The 19,572-nt window shown below is 43.1% G+C and overlaps 1 protein-coding gene across 1 annotated transcript; it reads left to right on the forward strand.

Annotated features, from left to right (window-relative positions):
* Nucleotides 1-223: 223 nt before the first annotated feature.
* Nucleotides 224-2,751, forward strand: LOC122541806 (bone morphogenetic protein 10-like). Its single transcript, XM_043678803.2, has 2 exons — nucleotides 224-1,077; nucleotides 1,622-2,751. The coding sequence occupies exons 1-2, from the start codon at nucleotides 735-737 to the stop codon at nucleotides 2,554-2,556; spliced, it is 1,278 nt and encodes a 425-aa protein (XP_043534738.2). The 5' UTR covers nucleotides 224-734; the 3' UTR covers nucleotides 2,557-2,751.
* Nucleotides 2,752-19,572: the final 16,821 nt, after the last annotated feature.

Consider the following 19,572-nt stretch of genomic DNA (forward strand, 5'->3'; position numbering starts at 1 on the left):
AGTATATTCAAACCAATGCTGGGAAAACATCTTGACACAAAGCAGACTGAATTTTGCTCGGGCCCTCAAAAGCTGTACTGGTTAACTGATAATTTGAAAATAGGGTTAAGAGGGTAATTAAATCCTGATTAACCTGGTTCCCCCTCACATCCCCCGCACCCCCCCCCCCCCCCAAACCATCGACCAATTCAGCAACATGCAACAAACAGAAGCCACTGAAAACTGGTTGACTTGACACTTGTTTGCTCAAGAGCTGTTTTTCAAAACACTGCGGATGCAGAAGTAATTTGGGCCAGAGAAGGCCGTGATCTGTTGAAGGAAACGTCTTGTGAAGTTTGTTGAGAATTGGCAGCGATGTGGTGGAAATAATTAGGCATTGACCCTGGAGTGCAGAACATGGCTGCTTGCGGTCTACAGTGCTCTTGCCATTAGCCCGATGTGTTCGTCAACTGTTTACAGAGTCTTCATTAACTAAGAGGGTTGCAAGATAAGGGGAATTCAAGCGGGGCATCAATGGATATGATAAGACTGTGCATCTCTGCAAGACTGTGCAATGATATTGGTTGAAGCTGCGTGCAGTAGCTCAGAACAGTAGGCGCAAGCCAAGGGAAGACCAATTTATTACAGAACCCGCGTTTGTTTTCGCTGTTCTTTGAGAGGTCGAAATCGATTGATCCATTGGGGGGAGAAAATAACCTTCTGGATCTCAGGGGGAGCCCTCAAGGTCAGAAGCGATGCCCTGTTCTACCTGGTTCGCCGTTCTGTCCTCTCTGAGTTTCTTCGTGCAAGTTGCAATGTGCAAACCGCTGACCGGTTGGAACCTGTCCCTGGAGGGAGAGGGGTCGCAGAATTCCCACCGTGAAGGCGTCCTGGATGAGGACGTGGGATTTGACTTCAACGCCTTTCTGCAGAGCGTGAAGGACGAGCTCTTGCGGACCCTGAACCTGTCGGACATCCCAACGCAGGAGCCGCTCAAAGTGGAGCCACCGCAGTTTATGGTCGACCTGTACAACAAGTTTGCCACCGACAGGTCGTCGATGCCCTCCTCCAACATCGTCAGAAGCTTCAGGGACGAAGGTAAATGGGTCGCCCCTTCGGCGGAGAAAGACAGAGCAGGGGTAGGGGGGGCGGGGGGGTGGAGGAAAGTGTATCGATTCTGGCCTCACATAAGATGCACTGGTCTCTGAAATACAATCTGCAGCCAAGCATTAGCCATGCAGAAACCGCATTAAGTGAATGAGGGGAGTTCGTAAATTTGGAAGGAGAGGTACTTTGTACTTCGAGCTCACCACAGTCAAAATCCAGGCCCATAAAGTACAAAGTGACACTCCAATGGAAGAACTCGATCCGAAAGTTTTATTCTGATTTCTCTCCACAGAGGCTGACAGTTTCTCTAGCAATTTCAGTGTGTGTTTCAGATTCCCAGCAATTCTTCTGGGGATTTTCTTTTCCTGAACCCAGTGGGAGAGGTTAGGAGCGCCGAGATGATGTTGTCTGAAAGGTTTTGCTGATTGGTTTGATTTTATATTGTTACAATGAGGGTGTAAGTCCTGCATTTTGCACAGTTTAGTCTCTCCCTCTGTCCAGTCCCTCATGGAGTTGCTGTTTTATTGCTTGGCAGGTACCACATCCACTCTCCCGGCTGGAGAGAGTGAGGGGAGAAGGCACGTCCTGGTGTTTAACATCTCCATCCCACGGCATGAGGAGATCACCATGGCCGAGCTGAGGCTCCACACCTTTGTGGAGAGAGACAGGAGGCAGTACGGAGGGGAGGACAGGACGGTGACGGTCTACGAAGTGCTGCAGCAAACCCAGGACTCTCCCCCACTCTCTCTGCTTCTCACCAAGCGGCTGGGGGCCAAAGGCAGCGGCTGCGAGACGTTCGAGGTGACCGGTGCCGTCAAGCGCTGGATCCGCTCAGGGGTCCCCAGCCACCGGCTGGAAGTTCAGATTGACGGCGGCGGCGGTGCTGGGCAAGGAGAGACGCCGGAGGCAGTGGGTCCTCAGGCCCCTGGCAGTGCCAGCAGCCCCGGGGATATGCCGCTGCTGGTGGTATTCTCGGATGACCGGAGCCACGGCCGGAGGGAAGCAGGAGATGAGCTGAAGGAGCTGATTGGGAAGGAGAGGGAAGCGCTGGCGGTGGGTTCGGGCTCTGGAGACCAAACGGGGGATTTGCTCCGAGCCCAGGCCGCCTTCCCTTCGGATACATCATCCCGGACCCGCAGGAACGCGAAAGCGGATTACTGCAAGCGTTCCCCGCTGCATGTGGACTTCAGTGAAATTGGATGGGACTCTTGGATCATTGCACCTAAAAGCTATGAAGCGTATGAGTGTCGAGGGTTCTGCCATTTCCCCCTAACCGACCATGTCACCCCCACCAAACATGCCATCATCCAGACCCTGGTCAACCGCTCCAACCCCAAGAAAGCGGTCCGAGCTTGCTGCGTGCCTACTAAACTAGACCCCATCTCGGTTCTGTATAAGGATGACGCTGGGGTGATCACTTATAAATACAAATATGAGGGAATGGTTGTAGCTGAGTGTGGCTGCAGATAGTGAGAGGGAGGCTGGGTCCCACACACACACACCCTTTGTAAATCTGTACATTTGCGATGCAAATTTATATATAATTGTTTTTATTTAAATGTGTACAGCCGACTAGTAAGGAGCGTTACACCTTCCAAAGATTATATCTTAAAGCCTCTCTGTAAATACATTCTACAGTATCCTCAATGTGAGTGCAATAAAGGGGGCAGGATATTCAACGTGCAATTCGAATGCACAGTATGGACACAATGGGCCGCACGGCCTCACACAATTCTGTGCCGCGCTTCCTGCGTTCTGTTTTAACATCACGGTGGAGAAATAAAAAGAAACAATTGCTGTGTGAGTAATCAATTGTCTAAGCGTGGTGTGAGCCCTAGGGGGCGGAAAGTAAAGAGTGATGGTGGGTTTATTTATAATCATTGGCAAATCAGGTGTCGAGTGATGAGCAGGGCTAGTTCCCAAACGCAAGTCTTATCCGACAACATACCACGCTGCTTTCCTCCCTCTCGCTTCTTCACAGAGTCGTTCACAGATAACAGCACATACCTTCTAGCAGCTGCAGCGACCCGCCAGCAATCACTTCCTGCAAAACAGTAAATACTTTATCAGAAAAGAAAGGACATTGCATAGATAATCTGGCTTCTTCCAGAACACTCTCGCCATTAGCGAGGACATAGCGAGAGGTCAGGACACGACAGATCAACCAGATGCTGTCCAAACTCAGCCTGTTTCTGGGAATCGTACCTCGCCCTCACTACCTCGTGTTGCAAACTTCAATAATTTTTTTTTAATTTGGGAGGGGGCAAACAAAACAGAATTGCTTCTGAAGGGTGCCCTCGCGAAAGAGGTTGTGCAAGGAAATGTAGAAACGATGAGCTGCGGATTGATGGGGGAAACTGGGGGAAATTTTTAAGTCAAACCCCCCCCCCCCTGTCAAACGTTTCGTCCGTTTTACGAAGGTGGCCAAGTATCGAAATCCGTTGCAATTTGGCGCGAATCTAGAATCGTTCTCCTGAGGGGTTTAAAGACAAATCTTTCCACTCATAAATACACATCGAACCGGAGGCACTAACCGTTCAAGTAACAAAATCTGTACAGAATTCGCTGGAAGTCGTGAATACGCCCCTTAAATATCTTCTACTCAATGTGTTTCTCCTCGACTGGATTCAGGTGGATTTAACCTGAGGTCCTGCTCATGGGAACGCTGAAGACGAACCACCTTTTATCTGGATTCCTCTCTCCACAGATGTTGACAGAGTTGCCGAATTTCTCCAGCTATTTCGGTTCTGTGCTGACGTGACCTGTCAGGGGTATTGGGGAGAGTCAACGACGGTCTGTGGAAAATGTTAATTCTCCTTTCGCTGCTTCCTGGTGTCTGTCTGAGATGTAATCTTTGTTCAGTGTGCGGGAGAATAACCTTCCTCGCCGACTGACAGCCAATTAACTACTTTTTGAGTGGGACAGTAGCGGGAACAGCAGCAATATTGCGCTCAGCCAGGTCCCCCAGAGCAATGGCTAGATTTTCCTCTCTCATATTCCGCCGCCAGTTCTGCTAAGCATGATCTATATGTTCTATATTAACGCTTGAAGGATAAATCTCACCCTGGGCACTGGAAAGGACTGTCCAGCTCTTCTCCAAATCTAGCTGCCTAATTTCCTCCTCCAAGATTGATTCATAGACGTCCAGTGGATTGGTTCACACTTATGGGCATCCTCATAGGGTCCCTACAGTGTGGAAACAGACCATTCAGCCCATCAAGGACCCTCTGAAGAGCATCCCACCTAGACCAACCTCCTATACTATCCCTGTAATCCTGCATTTCCCATGGTTAATCCACCTAGCCTACACATCCCTGGACACTATGGACAATTTAGCAAGGCCAATCTAACTAACCTGCACATTGTTGTTCTGTGGCAGGAAACTAGAGCATCCAGAGGAAACCCACACTGTTGCCCAAGGGTAGAACCTGGGTCCTTAGCATCACTGTGCCCTCATGGACAGGAGGTCTTGGTGTGTCACTTGAACCTGGAATTTCTGACCAAATATGACTCCTGTGCCTCCTCGTCCTCAAGTGGTAGGCCTGGACTCCTTCACGTCCAGCTGGTGGTATTCGATTGCATCAGAAAGAAAGCACCTCTGGCTGTGCAGCACCCTGTCAGTGTGGCATTGAAGTTTGTGCTCAATTTTGCAGTGGACATGGAATTCCGTCTCTCTCTCTCTCCCCCCCCTCTCTCCTTCCCACCCACCTCCCTCCCCAACACATACACACACACAAACACATTCTCAATCACAGGGGCAACAAGGCTGCCACTGAGTCTCTGAGACTGATCATTTATAAATATTTCTCACTTCAGTTGTTCAGTTGTTTGTTCAGACCTGCCCTGCTAATATTGCAATGTAAAATAAAGCAGCTTTCAGATGGTAATGTGGAATATATATAGTATATTTCTTGATATTGGTCACTGTCAAATCAGAGGTTATCTGCTGCAGAGTGTCAGGGAGTGGAAATGGAGGAACACATGCAAAGACCTTTTCAGAAAAAAATCTCCACTGGGATTTTTCGATTAGTTTCTGGAAGATATGTGGATTTTTTTTTCTCGCTGACTGTAAGTAAATAAGTAGAACGATCAATTTAATTGCCCAGCCGCTGATGGATTTGAAGCCATATTGCCAGTGCATTATTCCAGATTGCTAGTCCACTAACATGAACACTATGTCACTGCCTCCTCATTGTAGATTCAGAACATATCGGTCAAACTTAGCAGAATTGGTGATTAATATTTTCCAATCAACCTGTTCACTGATATTATTACACACCTCTGGAGCAGGTGGAACTTGAACCCAGGCTTCTTGGCCCAGAGAATAGGATACTGCCGCTGTGTCATAAGACTGCCCTTGGATCTGGGTGGGATGCTCAGCGGAGAGTTGGTGTGGACTCGTTCGGCCAATTGGCCTTTTTCCACACTATGCTTCTATGATGATATAATTGGAGATTGGGTACATAAAGTAAGCAGGGCCAGCTACAACTTATCATGATTAATCAGCCATTCTGGCTCATTGACGAGACCAGGGCTATAGATTCTTTCTATTCAACTCATTTAACAAGCATAGCAAAGGTGCGACCAGTGTGAGTGATACCAGGAAGACCAACATTGCTGAATTTGCCAAAATAGTGCTACAATTTGAAAACTCCTTTCAAGTTAGGACTGAATGTGTGTACTTTCTGGGTAAGGAATCTTTCATTTGTAGAAACCTAATTTCACCTAATTCAGTATATAGCTGACATTAAACTCAAATCTATAGTTATATTATATTCTAGGTGTTAGCCATAAACAGTATTTACCTGCTTGGCTTTCAGAGAAATAGTGGATTAATTAAGAACCAGCTGAAACTGGATTCTCATTAAGTGACTCAGACTTGGGAGCATAAGTAGGTAGTTGAAACTTTATTGCTGGAACAGCACAGCAGGTCAGGCAGCATCCAGGGAACAGGAGATTCGACGTTTCGGGCACAGGCCCTTCTTCAGGAATGACGATTCCTGAAGGGCCTGTGCCCGAAACGTCGAATCTCCTGTTCCCTGGATGCTGCCTGACCTGCTGTGCTGTTCCAGCAATAAAGTTTCAACTTTGATCTCCAGCATCTGCAGACCTCACTTTCTCCCAGCATAAGTAGGTAACCAATTGAGTGTGATAGAGTGCAGCATTTATATAGTCATAGAGATGTACAGCATGGAAACAGACGCTTTGGTCCAACCCGACATTGCCAACCTTTGAACAATATTAAGTAGAGGAAGGACAGAGGTGTTTGTTTTCTTTGGCCTGAATGAAGTAGCTGATTGGTAATAGGAATTGTGAGAATTTCTAAACTTTAAAGTAAAAGTCAGGTCTTTCTTTTGTGCTTAGGTTTCTATTTTTTTGTTCGTATTTTCTAAACAAAATCTGAAATTGGTGTAAAAATATTTCCATGAAGGGCAAAGAGTAGGGATGCTAAGAGTAATCCATAAATTAATTAAAATATAATAGAGATGGCAAATTGGCGAGCTGTTGCTACTGCAGCGTGTGGGAGCTGCTGGATTCCAATGTGATCCTGAGTGAACAGATTTATAGTAGGCGCTTGCAACCTGTGATCTGAGTTGAGAAGCTGGTACCCGAGCAGCGGACATTGCACCACATTAAGGAGAGGAAAAGTTACCTGGATACCTTGGTCACACTCTCAGAATAAGTAATATAAATTTGGTCTTAATGAGGTTCAGGAACAAGTGAGACAACTATGGCCACCTTAGGGGAAGCTTTTAAGGAGCGTCAGCAGTTATCCAACACTTGCAAGAATTTTGGAAGCAGTGCGCAAGTATTCCCATAGGAATGTAGTATTGGTACAGGACTGTATAATTAGGGAGATAGATTCTGTCTTTTGCATCCATGAGCACGAGTCCCAAAGGTTGTGTTACCTGTTTGGCACCAGGGTTAAGGACTCTGGCGTTTCATGAGGAGTGCAAGGAAAAAGGATCCAGTTACTGTCATCCACATTGGCACCAATTACATTGAGAGGACCAGAAAGGAGGTTCTGCTGAAAGAATTTGAATAATTATGAGATAAATTAAAACGCAAAATCTCCAAAGTAATAGTCTCTGGGTTATTACCCATACACAGGCAAACTGACACAGGGTAAATAAAGTAAAAGAGTTAAACAGGTGTCTCAAAGATTGGTATGGGTTGAATGGTTTCACTTCATGGATCACTGCTCCTGGTTGGAAGGGACTTGTTGTGTTGGAATGAACTTCACTTGAACTGTGCTGGGACTAGTCTCCTAGCAATTGAATAACGAAAACTTTAATTGAACCGGGGAAGACGGTCATTTCAGGAGAAGGGAAATGTAAGTGTACAAATCAAAAGGATTTAGCAGCATTCTAGGGCAGCTACTTAAGCAATAATATCTAAAGAGTGCAACAGGAAGGGACAGAGTGCACAAACATGAAGAGAAAGCAGCAAATATGGTTGGTTGGGGCAATGGTAAATAGGCAAAATAATGGCTCTTTACTTCAAATTTGATTTGATTTATTGTTGTCACATATACCTGAGTACAGTGAAAAGTTTTGTTTGTGAGCAGTACAGGCAGGTCCTAACATGCAAGGACATACAGATCATGCAGTGTTCAGACAGAGGGAGGCACACAAGGTCTGCACAGGGTGTACAAAAGTGAGATCAACATTAGGTTTGAAATTAGAGAGGTCCATTCAGCAGTCTAATAACAGCAAGAACGAAGCTGTTCTTGAACCTGTTGGTACATGTATTTAAGCTTCTGTACGTTCTGCCTGACGGAAGGGATTGGAAGAGAATATAGTCGGAGGAGTTGTTGACAGTGAGGAAGGATGTGGCAGGTTACAGCAGGATATAGAGAAGCTGCAGAGCTGGGCAGAAAGGTGGCAAATGGAATTCAATGTAGCTAAGTGTGAGGTGATTCACTTTGGGAAGAATAACAAAAAGATGGGGTACTGGGCTAATGGTCGGATACTTGGTAGTGTGGATGAGCAGAGGGATCTTGGTGTCCATGTACACAGATCTCTGAAAGTTGCCACCCAGGTAAATAGTGCGGTGAGGAAGGCATATGGCGTACTGGCTTTTATTGGTAGAGGAATTGAGTTCCGGAGTCCTGAGGTCATGATGCAGTTGTATAAGACTCTGGTGCGGCCGCATCTGGAATATTGTGTGCAGTTTTGGTCGCCATACTATAGGAAGGATGTGGAGGCACTGGAACGGGTGCAGAGGAGGTTTACCAGGATGTTGCCTGGTATGGAAGGAAGATCGTATGAGGAAAGACTGAGACACTTGGGGCTGTTTTCATTAGAGAAAAGAAGGTTTAGGGGTGACTTGATAGAGGTGTACAAGATGATTAGGGGGTTAAATAGGGTTGACAGTGTGAACCTTTTCCCGCGTATGGAGTCGGGTATTACAAGGGGGCATAGCTTTAAATTAAGGGGGGGTAGATGTAGGACTGAAGTTAGGGGTAGGTTCTTCACTCAGCGAGTTGTAAGTTCATGGAATGCCCTGCCAGTAGCAGTGGTGGACTCTCCCTCTTTATGGGCATTTAAGCGGGCATTGGATTGGTATATGGAGGATAGTGGGCTAGTGTAGGTTAGGTGGGCTTGGATCGGCGCAACATCGAGGGCCAAAGGGCCTGTACTGCGCTGTATTGTTCTATGTTCTATGTTCTATAACCGGGGTCGGAGAGGTCATTGATGATGATGGCTGCCTTTCTCCAGCAACAAGAAAGGTAGATCAAATCCATAGAAGGGAGGCTGGCTTTTGTGATGTGTAGGAGAAAGTGAGGACTGCAGATGCTGGAGAGTCAGAGTCTAAAAGGGTGGTACTGGAAAAGCACAGCTGGTCAGTCAGCATACGAGGAGCAGAAGAGTCGACATTATGGGCATAAGCCCTTCATCAGGACTGTAGAGGAGGGAGGTGGCTGAGAGATAAATGAGGGGTGGGGCTGGGGAGAAGATCGCTGGGAACCCGTTAGGAGGGTAATTCAATTCAATTCAATTCATAGTGATAAGTCGGAGCGGAGGGTGGAGCAGAGAGGTGGGAAGGAAGCTGAACAGGTAGGACAGGTCAAGAGGGCAGTGCCGAGTTGGAGGCTTGGATCTGGGATGAGGTGGGGGAGGGGAGATGAGGAAACTGGTGAAATGAAATTTGTACCATGTGTTTGTAGGGTCCCAAAGAAGAAAATGAGGCTTTCTTCCTCCAGTTGTCTGGTAGCTTGGATTTGGCAGTGGAGGATGCTCAGGACTTGTATGTCCCTGGTGGAGTGGGAGGGGGAGTTGAAGTGATCAGCTACAGAGCGGTGGGGTGTCCCGGAGATGTTGCCTGAAGTGCTCCAGTGGGTTAGCATCCTGTCCCCCCCAATGTAGAGGAGACCACATCGAGAGCAACAGACACAGCAGATGAGATAGGTGTATGTGTACACAACTTTCTGCAATTTCTTATGATCCTGGACAGACCAGTTGCCATACCAGGCTGTTATGCACTCGGATGGAATGCTTTATCTAGTGCATCTGTAAAAGTTGGTGAGAGTCCTTATGGACATGCCGAATTTCATAAGCCATCTGAGGAAGAAGAGGCACTGCTGTACCAGCAGTTCAAGATGACAGCTCACTACCATTACCGCACTGGTAATTAGAGATAGACAATAAATTCTGGCCTTGCTAGTGACATAGCATTTAAAGAAAATTTTTTTAACAATATACTTAACTATGCTGAACAGATAAGGATTTATAATGTTTGGTCTTTGTTAATTTTTTTTAAGATACAGGGATATAATCCTACAGATGGAAAGCATACACACATTACATCAATGCAATAAACCTATTTAAATTAATTTTGTAATGGTTCATTTTGAGATTTTTAAAAAAATATTGGTGGATGTTGGTGTGTGTCTGAACAGAATTACTGTGAAAAGTACATTTATCTGTAGTCCAAGAATATAAGTTTAACTAAGTAACATTTATATAATTATTTGCAGTTAACTTTAATTTTGACTTTCTAAAATTTTTTCCCTGAAAATATATGGACCAGGGTTATAACAGACAGAAAGAGAGACAAGTGTTCTGCAGAGAAAGTTTTTACATTTCATAAAAATTTACTTTACCATATTTTTAAAAATCTAAATTAAAAATTGCCGGTCACAGAAACGTAACAATACAAAATAATCCTCGAATTTCCTAGAATAAATCCAAGAGAATATAGCAAAAATGAGAAGAACTAGAATAAAGTGAAGCAGAAAAGCTTTCAGAGAACAGGATGTTGTGAAACTTGAAAGGATTCAGAAAAGATTTACAAGGATGTTGCTAGGGTTGGAGGATTTGAGCTACAGGGAGCGGCTGAACAGGGTGGGGCTGTTTTCCCTGGAGCGTCGCAGGTTGAGGGGTGACCTTATAGGGGTTTACAAAATTATGAGGGGCATGGATAGGGTAAATAGGCAAAGTCTTTTCCCTGGGGTTGGGGAGTCCAGAACGAGAGGGCATAGGTTTAGGGTGAGAGGGGAAAGATATAAAAGAGACCTAAAGGGCAACTTTTTCACGCAGAGGGTGATATGTGTATGGAATGAGCTGCCAGAGGAAGTGGTGGAAGCTGGTACAATTGCAACATTTAAAAGCCATTTGGATGGGTATTTGAATAGGAAGGGTTTGGAGGGATATGGGCTGGGTGCTGGCAGGTGGAACTAGATTGGGTTGGGATATCTGGTCGGCATGGAAGGTTGGACTGAAGTGACTGTTTCCATGCTATACATCTCTATGACTCTAAATCCATTTCAGCAACAGAATTGTAATGAGCACCATTACAACTCCCCTTCCAACATCTAAAACAAAGGAGTGGGTTTGAAGTTCTCACTAGTTCAATATTCTGTGTGCCTGGGTTTTTTGAAACTAGTCAAAATAATAAATGCAAAGTGCACTGTTCATTCCTGCAGCATTTTACTTATGAGTGAGTTGGAGTGGAGAGTTGCACATCTGTTCCTGGAGTGAGGGGTAAAGGTCTGCATTCCTGAGGATGCAGGGGGAAGGGCGGTTGCGGGGGAGATGGTGGCTATGTCCCTAGGTTCATAACAAGAGAAGCCAAGCCTAATATTTTTGGGAGAAGGCAGAGGAGTGGGGTCGGGAAATATATCGACCGTGATTGAATGGCGGAGCAGACTCAATGGACCGAATGGTCTCATTCTGTTTCTGTACCTTATGGTCTTGTGTGTATGTTTTTGTTTGCCTTTTTGCAGTTCGGTCCACCTAGGTGAGTGAGCAATTTGAGCTGGGCAATAAATTGAGGAACAATGAATTTAACAAAGAATCTTCCTTAAAATACAGTTAAATTCAACCAACTGCGCAGAATAGATAAGGATTCCTAGTGATTGGTCTTTGCTAACTTCTTTTCTGAATGCTGCCTGACCTTTGTAAAGGGCCCCAGTTCATGAGGATGGAAGATGGATTGAAAACTTGTCCCTGCAAGTGTTTAATGTCGGTCCAATTTTCTGCAATTACTTCCACTGGACATTGACTGCACCTGCCCAAATATGGATGGATCTGATTGAATGAGGTCTTACTGATGCAGTGACATGTTGGACATGTTAACAATGACTTAGAATTATCATGTGTCATGTTGTTTAGCATCTATTAAACGCAAATGCATTGAGTTCCAAAGTTTCTAATGCTGAACTGTACTTTTTGGATTCTTTCCCACTGTTAACAGGTTGCTAACAATATTTTTCCCCTCTGCTGCGGTATTCTTATATCCCCCCTCCTCCCTCTTCCCACAGAGGCAGAATAGATTTGCTGTTGATTTTCTATTTATTCCCTCGTGGGATGTAGGCGTCACTTGCAAGTCCGCCATTGTTGCCCAGCCAAGTGCCACTGAACCAAGTGGTTTGCTTCGCCATCTGAAAGGGCAGCTAATCGTCAACCACAAAGCTGAGGGTTTGGAGTCACATGTAGGCCAGACCAGGTAAGGATGGCAGATTCCTCTCCTTAAAGCCCTTCAGTGAACCGGGTGGATTTCTTGCAATAATAATTGTTATAGTCATCATTTTTGAGACTAACTTTCAATTCCAGATTTTATTAATTGTATTCAAATTCCATCAGCTGCCATAAAGGGATTTGATCCATTGTCCCCAAAACATTAGTGTCTGAAGTACTAGTCCAGTGACATTATGATAATGTCATTGTCTTCCCCTCATCTGTGTTTAATGGAGATAAAGGAAGGATGGAGTCACAGGAACCATTAGGAACTCAACCACTGGAACACCAGTCCAAATTGGTCTGACTTCAAACTGAGTTATGATTGCTATTTCTGCAAGTTGTGCTTCATAAGCAAATCCACCAAAGAATTAGGGGACTTATAGTGCCCACCACTGATATTGTACTGCCAGTGTCTGCAAAATGTTCCCAAAATGTCATGTTACCATATCTTTCCACTCCCTCTTTGAGGTACCAATCAAGGATGGGCAAGGATGTATTAAACAAGTCACAGACGCACAGTTCACTTGAACAAGCCAATCATCATGGGGCCTACAGAACTCATTGAGCCATTCAATGATGTTGAAGACAGTACTTTTGTGACATTCAGTGGCAGCATGGTTACTCAGTTGTTAGCACTGTTGCCTCACAGTGCCAGGGGCCCGAGTTTAATTCCAGCTTTGGGCAACTGTCCGTGTGGAGTTTGCACATTCTCTCTGTGTCTATGTGGGTTTCTTCCAGGTGCTCCCACAATCCAAAGATATGCAGGTTAGGTGGATTAGCTGTGAGAAATACAGGGTTATGGAATACGGTAGGGGTTGGGTCTGAATGGGACACTCTTCAGAGAGTTGGTGCGGAATCAATGGGCCAAATGGCTGCTTCCATACTATAGGGTTCTATGATTCTATAGTCACTGTCCATAGATTGACCATTGCTGGCATGAGGAATGTGGAGTTCTATAGACTGACAGGACCTCTGAATAACAAGGAGTCATAACTTGCATTCATTTATGCTCCATTCATTAATCCCATCATGTTCTTTCAAAGATAGTTATTCTACTCATTCAATGCCAATTGTGACCAGGAGCCCTACATAATGATCAAAGGTGCTTGCTTTCCCAGGGGTTTGGAGGGATATGGGCCAGGTGCTGACAGGTAGGACTAGATTGGGTTGGATATCTGGTCGGAAAGGATGAGTTGGACCGCAGGGTCTGATTCCATGCTGTACATCTCTATGACTCTGTGAATGACCACGGCACTCTCATTTTAAGGCAAACTAAAAATTAAAGAGAGACTTGCACTTTTCAACACCACTGCATGTCTCAATGAATTCTGCAGCCAGTGTATTACTTTGAACGTGTAATCACTGCAATAGTGCCTTTCATTTTCAACTAGAAACCCAAAGCTTGGATGTGTCCTAGGCAACCAATGTCATTGTGTTGTTACATCTACATGCCTTCACAGGATTCTAGGAAAACTGCCATAATGAAAGCTATCATTAAAGCTGTTCCAAATGCACCATTGGAGTGTTCTGTGGTATAATCCAGTTAGAATGGCAATAGTGGTGTCCTGTGTACTTCAGTATTTGCTGAACAAAGTAAGTAGGGCTCAATGAGATACCAGAGAAGACACAGTCCAGAAGCAAACAATAAGGAGCACATGAGATGGGTGTAAAATATCAGCTAATCAAAGAAATAAAGAACTCTTGGACGAAAATACTTCAAAATCAATGAGGTACTCTTGATGTGTACACACTGTGGTAAGGTAGGCAACATTTGTAGCCACATTGTTCACACAGTCAATGAATATGTGGTTGAGGATTATAAATTCTTGGGATTGTCTGCTCCTGTTCACCAGTCAGGTGGGATATTCACCACCCTATAGTGTGGAAGCAGCCATTCAGCCCAATAATTCTGCACCAACCCTCCAAAGAACATCTCATTCCGACCCAACCCCTACCATACCCCATAACCTGCATTTCCCACATTTCTTCACCATTTATCCGAACAGTTACAAGGAGTTTTGGTTTAATACCACCTCCAAAAGTTTTTCTTCCTGCAAATGGATTTCAGCTATGACTATATGCTCTAATCTTTGGAGCAGATCTTAATTTAACAATGGTATGATAGAGCTGCAGCATCAGCATTGAGTCAAAACTGATGTTATACGGTCATGTAGCACAGAATCAGACACTTCGGTCCAACAAATCTATGCCGATCATAATTCCAAACTAAATTAGTCCAACCTGACTGCGCTTGACCCATAGCCCTCCAAATATTTCTTATTCAGAACCTTATCTAAATGTCTTTTAAACACTGTACATCCCCCACTTCCTCTGGAAGTTCATTCCAAACATGAACCACTATGATGGTTGTTGTTGATCAAAAGCTGATGCAGGAGCCACATTATGTCCAATTCATGGTCTATTCTCTCTGCAGATACCCAATTGCCAGCAGAGATACCTGCATAGCCAACACACCACTATGAGCATTAATTCAATTGGATACTAACCATGTCATCTCATCAAATGTTTCCAAAAATAATGTCTAGATGCCAATTTGGTTCAGGCGTGATTTTACACAACTGCCCACCCTCCTCACCTTCTCACATCTGGTTCAAGTTCAGGTTGTGTAACATCTCAAAGTAGTTTTGTCTCCCATCAATGCTGTTCAAATTTCAGCAGTAGTTGAGATAATGAGCTGCTGTGTTTCTTTTGGAACATGCTTCCTTTGGTATTTGTTTAACCCAATTTACATTCAAGTAGATTAGACACAGGGCAATTATAGCCATAGAACACACTGCTACTTGCAACATATTCAAAACACAAAATCCTGTGTACACAGAGACTTCCTGTCCAACTTTTTCCTATTACAATTTTTAGACACGCTTTGTCAATACTTAACATTTGAACGGTTTGTATAAACATACTGAAGATATTATGTGTGTCAAGCAGTTACAATTGCAGCTCAAATCATCACATGACACTGTTTATGAAATCTCCCAACTTCATCAACAACATGTACATGAAGAATAATTGACCAAAGGCAGTGCTACTAACAGTTTACTAGCATACAGTAGTTCTTCTTTAACACAATGGTTACGTTCTTGTGCAACCCAGTGTTATGGAAAGATCACGCTTTAGAAACAGTAAAATGTTGGCAATGTAATCACATTACAGTCAACACACATTTTAAAAGTTGATGCTTTAGAAACAATGTCTCCAATTCATCAATCACACTAGAGTAGATTCACGTTAATGAAATGTGCATTATAGCAGAACAACATGTACATTATGATATAAGATGAGTGATTTATATATATGTGTATATATACATAGTTTTATATATAAAATATTTCTAGGGTTTGTGTTTTGAACTAGTGACATGTGGGAATTGGTCTGTGCCTCTATGAAGGGGTTTACTAACTAACCTGTAAGTATTTCTGTAGCCATGTAATTTATGTTAAGATACCACTTGACAGAGTTACTTCCTGGTAGTAGTGGGGTTTTGTTTACTTTGGCAGTTTTTTGGAGTGAACAGAATAAACAGTGCAGTGTTTTAGGCTTTAGTTAAAGGTTCTAGAATGGATTTTGTTTTGAAGTGGAGGTGCCAATGTTGGACTGGGGTTGACAAAGTCACAAATCACATGACATCAGGTTATAGTCCTACAGGTTTATTTGAAATCACAAGCTTTTGGAGCTTAGGCCCTTTGTCAGGTGAAGTCCTGGTGTCATGTGATTTCTGGATTTTTTTGGTTCAGGGACACCTATAGCTTGAACAACCTTTTGGTTTCACTTTGCTAAGGTCTTGACTTAAGCTGGATGTATAGGATATTTGTTCCTGAGGAAGGGAGATTGTTTAGCCCTGTTAATAGCCAGCTTCTCTTAATGTAAAGAATTTAGTTTGAAAGTTCCAGACCAGAAGTAGTTGAGTAAAATCCTGAAGGAGTTATTTGAAGCTGAGAACGTATAAGCCTAATTGTATGATTATACAAGGACAGGGCTATCAGATTCTCAAGATTGGAAATGGGATCCTCAGTTAAGTTAATCCCCATAGATACGATAGTGAAAGGATTTCTCTCTAGGGTTTGTACTGTATAAGAGTGCTGTTGGAATTAATTGGACTGTATTATACCTAATGTTTTGAAACCTTTAAAGTTTTCTTGTAAGTAAATAGTTTCATTTATCCTACTTCTGCTTTTCATTATTTTTGAATAATAAATTTCTGCTTTATTGTTCAAACCAAATATGCAGCATTGTGGTCTTACATTTTACTAAAAGATCACTCATTAAAATCAAAGTTAAAACAAAATATGATCTATCAAGACAGATTTCCAATGCTGTCTTGCCCGGTAATAACATCAGCTGCGATAACAACATTATATATATCACAAGAGGATATAAGTGATCATTATAGAAAGATATTTTGCATTGTTTTCTATTACAATCACTGATGAGATTGGTGACAAACATTTGTTCTCGCTTCCTGTATTAATGACTGAAAGGGTAGAATGAAGTTATTTAAAAGTATTTTATCAAAATAAAATGTGACATAGATTGTAAATAAACATGTAGAAAATATGCAAAAGCTTCTAGATGGGATTAATGAACTCACCACCTGGGCTGAGTTACCTTAATAATGGAACAGCCAAATGTAATGTGTAATGTGAGATTATGAGGAAGATAAACCTGTTTCCTATTATTAATTCTGATTGGACTGTGGAACCATTAGTTTGGTAGGAGATCAATCAATGGAGAGCAACGTTGTTGGCTGTCACCAGAGACCGATGTTTTTGTTGTCCATATATTGCTAGGAACATGATCTAGAAAATACATTTTCAACATTAGTTTTAACCAGCAGCTCTGAGGCTGCCCATACCCTCATATGGCTACACTCAAATTCGGGAGGGGGAGGGGGGGGGGCGGGTCACAGAGATAAATATTTTCACACAATGAGTTTAGTTTCAATGTGTAATGTTTTGAGCTTCACACCAATACCAAACTTTCTGCAGTGTAAATTGAATTTCAAGACCCAAGCTGACTCTGAAGGGAAATGGATGAAGTCAAGCACCTTGATGGAATGTCTCTCTGCTTTGGATTCTGTAGAGTTAGGCAATAATTGCTGCATCATTGGAAAGCTGCAATCATTGTGTGAACACATCCTAATGCCATGATTCTGAACCCAAAATTCACGATGACCATGTATCATGTGTTGTGATCATTCCTGAATAAGATAATACTCCTATCGAGCAGTGGGAGAACCTTGATAATTCAGCTCAAATATTAAATAGACTTCCCTTTCCAATTTTGAAGACTTACATTATGTTTCCAGTGATTTTCTTTTTATATTTTCAGATTGGCAGTATTCTCATTCAAATTATGAATTTTCATATCATGCTGAGCTATTTAAACAACTTTCTGGTGAACCTTTGTTCTCTATTTAGGAAGCATCATGCTCTATTTATAATGTGAAATATGCAGTCCTGGACCACTTTCAGCCCCACCTGCTCTTTTACAGCTCCCATGTCAGGTTACAGAATATCTGTTCTGCACATCGTCATTGCCTTTTCATTGCTGTTACTCTAGTGCCCAAGACTTAGCTCCCCCCAGTATCAATCTATTCCTTCATCAGGTGTCAAACCTGTACCTGATACTATATTTAGCAGTCAGTTAAGTACTTCTGAACCTTTTTTCTGCTCCACAGATAGAGCACAGTCAGACCATTGTATGTTTCTCACAGAAGGCTGTAGTTTCTATCCAAATTCTTTGATCACAGCTTAGCCAACTATGTATCAATTCATTAAGATTTCTGTTGCATATACTGCTGACAGACCTTTCACTCCAAGCAGTAGGATTTATTTCATCTCATTCAACATCATGTTACAAGCAGTTGAGGAGGAGTTATACAACTCCCATTTTCCTCATTCCCCACTTAGCCACAATGGGCTTTTTTTAAAAACGCATGCTTGCCAATTCAGTCAATATTTGACTGTTTACATGCTGTGACTATAAAAGACACCTCGGATAAGTTTCTTTGAGGTCTCTGAAAAGGATTTTTTTAAAATTGTTAAATTGTTCCTTCACCATCACTGGGTCAAAATCTTGGAATTCTCTCTCTACTGACATTGTGGGTCAACCCACAGCACACAGACTGCAGCGGTTCAAGAAGGCAGCTCACCACCTTCTCAAAGGCAACTAGAGATGGGCAATAAATGCTGGCCCAGTCAGTGACACCCATGTCCCACAAATAAATAAATAAAATAAAAATACTCATTGTAAGAAAAATAATAAAGTCTCACTTTGAAGTGTGCACATATCAGAGTTTTGTCTCTTTAAGGCTCAAACTGATCAGCTCCAGAGGTGATCGAGACCAGGAAATACTACCTCTGGACTAGGATACATGGATTCAGGGCTCACTTGCTCCAGAGTTGTATAATAATACTTCTGAAGAGGCTGAATTGAAAATTGAAAAGTGCTGGCGGGTTATTCAATTTTTTACAAAGTTGAGTTCTTTCAGGGCTGGTTTCTGGAGAAAGGAAAGGCTGCTGATGGGAAAGATGGAAACTGATATTTTTGCTAAATTATAGATTTACAATAAAACCTTTGTAAATCTCTGAAAGACTTCTAGTACCTAATATACGATATGATATCCAGGAACTTAGTTTATAATCAGGTTTTGTGTCACAGCCCTCATAGCCTTCCACTTTTGTACTGCAAGGTGAATGATTATATAAAATCCATAAGCATGCAGCACCATCTTCATGTGCTACACCTTATAATACAATATAAGATCGAGGTTCAGACACACACAAATAGATTACAGGATAGATTAAGCAAGTTAAGTCCATCAGAGTTACAGGGGCATATTGTTCTTAAAGGTGGGTGATAAGACTGGATTCAGACAAGTCCTTCTATGTCAGCACTGAGGTACTTTAAAGATATCGAATTTAATTTACCTGTTTTTTGAAGATGCAGCAGGTGCATGTATTTGAGTTCCTTTTAAATTAGCTGTCTGTGGCACAGAGTTGAAAAACATTAGATGGGGTTTCAAATTTGCCAGCTGTCTGCAGAGAGTTGAGAGAGAGAGAGAGACTCACACAGTCTTCTTCATGTCTCATGTTCATGTCTTGGTCTGCAGAGAAAACAGTTTCGTAAATGTACAAAGTGTTAGCTGGCTTGTCACTTGACCCTCTCTCCCCAAATCCCAGTGACCCAAATAGGGTCATGACTAGTGTATTTCAGTTGTGATTTAACTTTTGTAAGGCTGGAAATTCTCCTGTCAGTTTATGTTGTTTGTCTGAAATGACTGCATGGAGAAAGTGAGGTCTGCAGATGCTGGAGATCAAAGTTGAAACTTTATTGCTGGAACAGCACAGCAGGTCAGGCAGCATCCAGGGAACAGGAGATTCGACGTTTCGGGCACAGGCCCTTCTTCAGGAATCTTCGACGTTTCGGGCACAGGCCCTTCTTCCTGAAGAAGGGCCTGTGCCCGAAACGTCGAATCTCCTGTTCCCTGGATGCTGCCTGA

This window comes from Chiloscyllium plagiosum, unplaced genomic scaffold, assembly GCF_037043375.1.
Source record: "Chiloscyllium plagiosum isolate Xiang-an unplaced genomic scaffold, Cpla_swu_hap1 HiC_scaffold_43, whole genome shotgun sequence".
Taxonomy (NCBI): Eukaryota; Metazoa; Chordata; class Chondrichthyes; order Orectolobiformes; family Hemiscylliidae; genus Chiloscyllium; species Chiloscyllium plagiosum.

Coding starts and splice junctions, on each gene's coding strand:
- LOC122541806 (XM_043678803.2), top strand. CDS start 735: ATGCCCTGTTCTACCTGGTTCGCCGTTCTGTCCTCTCTGAGTTTCTTC. Junction 1,078..1,621: donor CAGAAGCTTCAGGGACGAAG/GTAAATGGGTCG, acceptor ATTGCTTGGCAG/GTACCACATCCACTCTCCCG.